We start from the raw sequence: 6,867 nt of genomic DNA, 5'->3' as shown, positions 1-6,867 counted from the left end.
GCTTTGGGCCAGCAGGGAGACAGCAAAGCACCTCCTTAACACAACAGTGTTCCCCAGACCTGCAGGGTTTTTTTTATAAGGAAAGTTCTGGTCTCCTGGGATGAGAATGTCCCACCAGCAAAGTCCAAAGAATAGGCAGGGCATGGTGAAAATGAATCTTTCCAGGCAGGAAGGGGAAGGACACTGGGGTGCAGAAGCCAGCAAGGAAACCAGCAGGAGCAATACAGCTCTGCACAATAAACCTTGGAGGCAGGAGGCAGTAAAAGACTGGTGAGTCCTTGTGATGTTCAGGTCCAAGAGGTTCAGGAGGGTCCCATCACTAGGGCTGCACACACAGCATCAACTCAATACGTGATGGGGGAGCCAGACTGGCAGATCTGAGGCCACATGACTGCTCACTCCTCTCCCCATCCTGCCCACAGCCAAAAAAGTGTCCCAGAAGTCAGATCAAAGCCTGGAGCAAAGAAGGTTTTGTGTCCCCTTGAACACCACCAGAGTGAGAAGCCCACTATCCCAGGGAATGGCTGGCTGCTTGCCTTCCCCTTGTGTGGCTTTGTGCCAAGGCTGCCAAGAAGATGGGAACCATTCTCTTCAGAGGACTGCAGAAGGGATCAGATGAGCTGCTGCTTCCTGAAAGATCACAACAGTCACCTACCACAGCAAACATGAACAGCTGAGGGAGGAGAGCCTCAGCTCTGGATATCTGTAACTGCCCTACAAATGCTTTTCCCAAATCTGTGCCTTGCAAATGGGCTTGGCTACAGACATCCTGGGAAGGACCCGCTGCAGAGCTGCTGCCACTGGTGCCCACCTCTCAGAGGAGACCAGGCAAGGGGACAGAGCTTCAGGAGTCCCTGTCATGGTGTGCTAGGGCTGAAGGATCCACAGGAAGAAGCATGGGCCAGGTGTGCACACGCTGCCTCTGGGGTCTGCACCCATGCAAACCTGCTGCCCTGGTCACAGAAAAAGCCTTTTAGGAGCTGCTGGCAGGACACCACTCAGTGAAACCCAGGAGACAGGAGTGCTGCTGGCTAGGGACCTCCCTGGGCATCATGGCAAGACTGCTTTACCATGTGCAGATGCAGCAGGTGACATGCCACTGTAAGAACCTTCTCACTTCAACCTCAGCTGTACATCTGCCAAGATGGTGTTCAGGACAAGCTTGTCCAGAAAGTGCCAGCAGCATCTGCAAAGCTGGGAAGTTCCATGTTTTCAGAGAAACGTTGCCTATAAAGCAGTGCCTTGGTGCCAACAGCACTGTGACGGGCCTGGGCTGTAACACTCAGCTGCCTCGGCGTGGCAAAGCAGCAAAGCTGGGGAGACTTACTTGCTATCTGAGAGGTGACCCATTCCTCAAAGCTGGTAAGCCACCCGTACCAGTACCACCTTCCCGAAGGTCTGTATGACCAAGAACCAAACAGTTACATCCAAAACAACCTGGGAACAGAACTTCCCTTCCTCGGTCACCTCCCCAGTTTTCTTGAAGACTGTGATGTTTCAGCACTGTTTGTAAAGTTGCCTGACTCAACCCATCATCTGCTCACCTAATGACGACAGCAGCGTGGAGACCAGGTTAGATGAGGAAGGGTTAAACTCCCAGTGCCTGCCTTGGGATTCCTGAAGGCCCTATTATCCCGAATTATTTTTCATAATTACTGCCACACACGTAGACTACATCAAGAGTGAATCTTCACTTTGATAATTTGTGCTGTGAAATCTCACTTTGGGATCTACTTTTATCTCACACCAAACACCTGCAGGTCGTAAAAGGCAAAAAGGAAAAGAAAACGCCTCAAATCCCGGCCAGGTTTTCAAGTGTCAGAGAACACTAAATTAATGCTAAATTCTAACCGACACAGAGCCCCCCACCCTCTTCTTAAATTAGCTAAACAAAAGGACTGAGACTTTAACATATAATTAAGGCACAAGGAGGTAAAGCTGTAGCTGTTAAGTAAGGGATTGTGGCCCTTTCAGAAGCTAAGATGTATCCTCAAAAACAGAGAGAGAGAAGGTTTTATGTTTAAGGAAAAGGACTGGGAGTCCAAGTCCCTGCGGACCTCTCTTGGCTTTGCCACAGCCTCCTGGTAAAATGCAAAGCCAGGTAATTACACTCCACTCTGCTTCTGTTCCTACACACCCAAAATGGATGCCTCGCTCCCTTGCCCCACACAGAGACAAGAACTCTCTTTAATTAACCTTTGTAAAGCCTCAGCTATCCGTGGATGAAAAAGGCTTCATACCTTAGGAACAAGTCTCCGCACATACGCCAGGCAAAACCCCCAGCACAAAGCTGGAGCTGAACTGCAGCACGTTGCTTCTTTCTGCAGCTTGTCAAAGGCCGTGAAGCTCATCCTTACCCATACCTTCCATTCCAATCTGGTTCTTTAGAGGAGGGATTTTGTTTATGAAACTCAGGGAATGTCTGGATTATGATCCCTCTCTTGTCAAATTAGCTAGGAAACAGTAATTTTCCTCGGGGAACACCAGTGCCCATGAAACACACATTTAACATTTATCACTTCAGTTAATGAAATATCATCCCAGCCAGTTGCTGTAAGCACCTCTGGTGTCAAACTGCTGGGGCAGATAAATGTCCTGTTGAATCCTACTGCATTATAATAAACAGCGTTTAGGTAGGAACTTGTGTCCAATTTATAAATGTTAGAGAACAGCTTGTGTTTCAATCCCATCCAGGTGCTTTACAATCCTGGCACAACCCCTGACCACAAGGCTGTGCGATTCACATTAGTGGCTCGACTCATCTCACAGACATAGGTAGGATCATCCACAGATCATTTAGAGGTGTGTGATCTCTCATCTGGGGTTAGGAAGAATAAACCGAAAAGCAAAAGAACCATCAAAATAAGGCTGCAAGTACCCACTTCTTATACCCCACTTCCCCTCCACACTCCCCTATCCCTCTTGAATACTTGCTCTTGGGCAGGATTTCAAAGTAACGGACCAAACTCAGGCCTGATGGAAATGGTGCCAACTCCACAACTGCATTACAGAAGAGAAGAGGTGCAGCTTGAACACCTCTGTGCTATGGGGCAACATCATGAGAGGCAAGGGCTGCAGGGACGTGGTTTACATCCCAGGGAGGGTGGCTAAGTCATTCTTTGGAGTGGGCACAGTCTGTGTGGTCCCTCTCTCCCTTCTGCTGGAAAAGTACAGTGCGTTCGCCGGGTGCGCAGGGACCGATATTACCCGGCACAAACCCGCGTGCATCCCAATGAGGGGGGAGGGGCTGACGGACACACCACTCTGTAAATACTTCTTTATTAAGACATAAATATAAAGCTGAACAGGAAAGGAGCAATGATAGGGTAAACCGTGCCAGTACTGATCTGTACGGATGATCTTACGATGCTTGAACATCTGGTTCTGCTGCTGGCTTCCATAAAATCATCTTTAAAACCTACTAGGGTTATATCTCCATCAGCTGTTCGGTGCCCACAATGACTTCATTAACATGTTTGGCTGAAAAGAGAGAGGGAGGAAAAGAAGAGGAATTGAGTTTTGCAGCAGTGCTTCAGCCCTTGCATTTTTCAAATCCGCAACTTTAAAAGAAATGAGAAAAGCAGATTCTGGGGAATGCAAGCACAGATTCGCTGCCTTTCTTTGCACTCCACTGTCTCTCCGACAGTATCCCACACACATGGCAAAAGCCTAAACAACTGACTAAACATCAGGAGGTTTCTCTAATGAGAGTTTTCACATGTATGTGTCACTACTAAACAAGAGAGGCCCAACGGAAGTCACAGCTGCTGCTGACAGGTGCACACCTAGGTTGAGGCAAAGGACCATCAACATCCAACAACAGGGATCTGACAAAATGAAAGATCAGTAAGCCACCTCAGCCCTGAAGAGTGCTGTGCACCCTCAAATTGCACAGAGGTTAGGAAGGAGAGCGGCTGCTCAGCACTGGGTGGCCATCACTGAGGCAGTGTGACACCCTCTCAGAAATCCCAACACAATCCTGGCAGCTTAAATAAAGGGCTTTTTTGTTTGTTTGTTTTAATTTAAACGTGACTTCTCTCTCCTGGACTGAGCCTCTCCAAAAGTATCTGCATGCAGCAAGGTCTCTGAGCACAGTTATCTGAGGGTAATGGTGGACATCCCACCTCAGGCTCCCATGGAGCATATTTGCTGGAGGAGCAATTTCTACAAGGTCACTCCTTTGCCTGTTCCCAGGAGCTCTGCACAGCCCCAGTGGACACATTAATGTGCCAGTCCCTGCCCCAGCACTGTTAATGCACTGTACTGAAAGAGCCTTCCCTTTAAAATGCAAAAGCAGCTTGTCAGGGAAGGACTGCAAATAAGGGATCTAAAGCCAAAATAATAAAAACACGCAACTGAAAGCCCAGTGCCTAAAAAACTCAAGCATGTGGCCTCAGAGGGTGACACAACCCTGTGTGCTCAAAGTGGGTGTCCTCAGGGTACCATGGGGGAAGGCGGTGAATCTAAATTGTGCTCTGGGAGCTGGATACCTATTCAGGTGGAGCTCAGGTGGTTTGACCCATGCCTCTAGGCTCTCCATCTCCCTTTCTGCACATTAGGAATAATAATCAGCTCTGGAGCCTGGGATAAGTCATCAAGGCCTGTGAGGTGCTGGGATGCACTGATGGAGGCTCTGTTGCCTCCAACACCTTACACAGCAGTGGGGGTGGATAGCCAAGGATGATGGAAATAGCGAGCTGTGTTTTATTTACCCACCTAAATAACACTCCTCCCCTTGGGGGAGTGGATTTTGCAAGACTCCTACGAAACAACAAACATGCCATTTTTGGCTAAGTGAAGAAATTCCTGGCAATTTCCAAACTGGCCGGACAAACACAATGCTTCTCTTGGTTTAAAATTCAAGATACTACCTTGGCACCATGCAAACCAGTGCTCCAGAAAATGTTTGATCAAAAATGGCTCTATAAACTTCAAAGAGTTTTGGACTGTGGCAAGGCAGGTTCCCACTACAACCCCAACCCCAAAATCATTTGCATCCTGCTGTCTCCTCAGCTTGGGAGACAGAGTCCTGTTAGCCTCATGACCACCTTCCAGAGACCCTTTGTGAAGGCAAAAATTAGGAGCTCAAGGAGCAGCTTCACACCTTCAGCATCAGATTGAGTAATTTAGTTCTTTGCTCGGGGCATTTGGCAACAACTGGTAATTAATCCTGGAGCCTCGTGTTAACATCTTGGAGCTTGAAGTTGGAACTCGGAGCCCAATCTCCAGCACTTTGGACAGGACAAGGAGAGGTGGATGCAGTGCTCAGGAAAATGAGGGTCTGACTGTACAAGTGCCAGGTGCAAGCATGATGTAGGTAGCACCACACAACCTCTCTAGCCCAGCTCTGCCAATAGCCCCAAGTCCAGCCTTCAGCACCTCTCTCCTCCCGTCCTGGACCCCACACAGCTTTGCCAAGGTACCTCAAATCCAACCTGCAGCACTTCTTGCTATAACATTCCTCACCCCCAACAACTTTCCCAATATATCTCAAACAGGCCCTGTAGCAACTCCTGTGACTCCATTCCTGAACCTCCTCCAAGCAGACTACCTATCATGTTGATTTCTGTGATGTGAATAAGACCCTGGCTACCATCCAGTGAGAGTAATTACGTTATGCCTGTGCAGATTAAACATGCCTTCATCTAGGCTTATAAAGAGCCATGTCAATTTATGGTTCTATATATAGGCTATCTGTAGCAATACTTTTTAATAAGGAACTTCTTGTTTCATTTCAGACAGCATCCTGCACTGTCCTAAACATGCAAAGCTGGGATGGGTCCTGTCACATACTTTGCTGCAGAGGTGGTACCAACTATTTGTATTTTGCACTGACATGCTTGTAGCTGTCTTATGATATCTTGCATTTTACACCTGATTACTTCAAAATGCTTTTCAAGAGTGGGAGAAGAAGAGCACAGATGGCACAGTGAGGCAGCAGGAAGTTTAGGGAGTTTACGCAGCCAAAGCTACACAGAAAATCAGAGCACACATTCCCTCATTTCCCATCTCTCTGCCTGTTTTGTCCCCTTCATTGATCCACGTGGCCCAGATTCCCCGAAGCAGGCACACACAGCCTGCCCCATATGTCACTGCTACCTCAGAGACTCCCATGAAATCACCCAACTCATTTCTCCTGGTACAGGCTAAAAGAAAACACATGAATGTGCCTGCCTCAAATCCTCGAGAAAGTTTTTATATGATAAAGGGAATGGTTTTGCTAGAAACAAAGCCCGATTCCGCACCTCCAGGGGATGGGATAGGCAGATAAGGATTCACCCTGCTTCCCTCTTCCCTTCCCAAAGCTCTACTTGGGAAGGAAAGGGAATTCAGTCTCCACTGTGTGTGCCAGACTGCCGAACTGTGGATAGCGTTTCGTTATCAGCCCTGGCTGCCAGTTGCCAGTGGCTCTGGCTGGTACCAGCAAGCTCAGTTCATGCAGAAACTCTGCCTGAAACTCTGGGGGAGGAGGGAGAAGTACCTCAAACGCTTAGCTGTTCTGCTCTCTTCTCCTTCCCCAGCTCCCCATTAGGGATTTCTTACCAGGCTGCCTTTTATCTGACACTGGCAGTGTTACAGATGCATTCAGCCCACAGAGAAAGAAGGATTAGAGAAAGGACTTTCAGAAAGCCTTAGAGTTGGACTCTGCAACCTTAAATCATGTTCAACTAGATCTTCTAAGATTGGGAGCATCTGGTGCTAAGCAAATCCAGAGCTGATCAACACATTCAACCTCCTGATTAGCACTTTGCTGCAACTTGCTGACGCAGCCCAGCCTTAAGTCAGCCTGGGTGCTTGAACCGAGCGTCCACGGAGATTTTACTGAGTGTAAATCAAAAACCTGTCACTCGTTATATATGCATTCCT

At 48.1% G+C, this 6,867-nt stretch overlaps 1 protein-coding gene across 1 annotated transcript in view; it reads right to left on the bottom strand.

The window, feature by feature from the left end:
* Positions 1 to 3,264: 3,264 nt before the first annotated feature.
* The window catches only part of EIF2B3 (eukaryotic translation initiation factor 2B, subunit 3 gamma, 58kDa), a 104,207-nt gene continuing 100,604 nt past the window's right edge, over positions 3,265 to 6,867 (bottom strand). Inside the window, exon 11 of the mRNA XM_010006558.1 lies at positions 3,265 to 3,480. Coding sequence (XP_010004860.1) covers positions 3,428 to 3,480 — 53 coding nt within the window. The 3' untranslated portion in view covers positions 3,265 to 3,427. The remainder of the gene's footprint in view (positions 3,481 to 6,867) is intronic.

Source organism: Chaetura pelagica, unplaced genomic scaffold (assembly GCF_000747805.2).
Source record: "Chaetura pelagica isolate M959 unplaced genomic scaffold, ChaPel_1.0 scaffold69, whole genome shotgun sequence".
Lineage (NCBI taxonomy): Eukaryota > Metazoa > Chordata > Aves > Apodiformes > Apodidae > Chaetura > Chaetura pelagica.
Note: the sequence above shows the minus strand (reverse complement) of the source record. Positions and strands in the feature narration are given on the sequence as shown.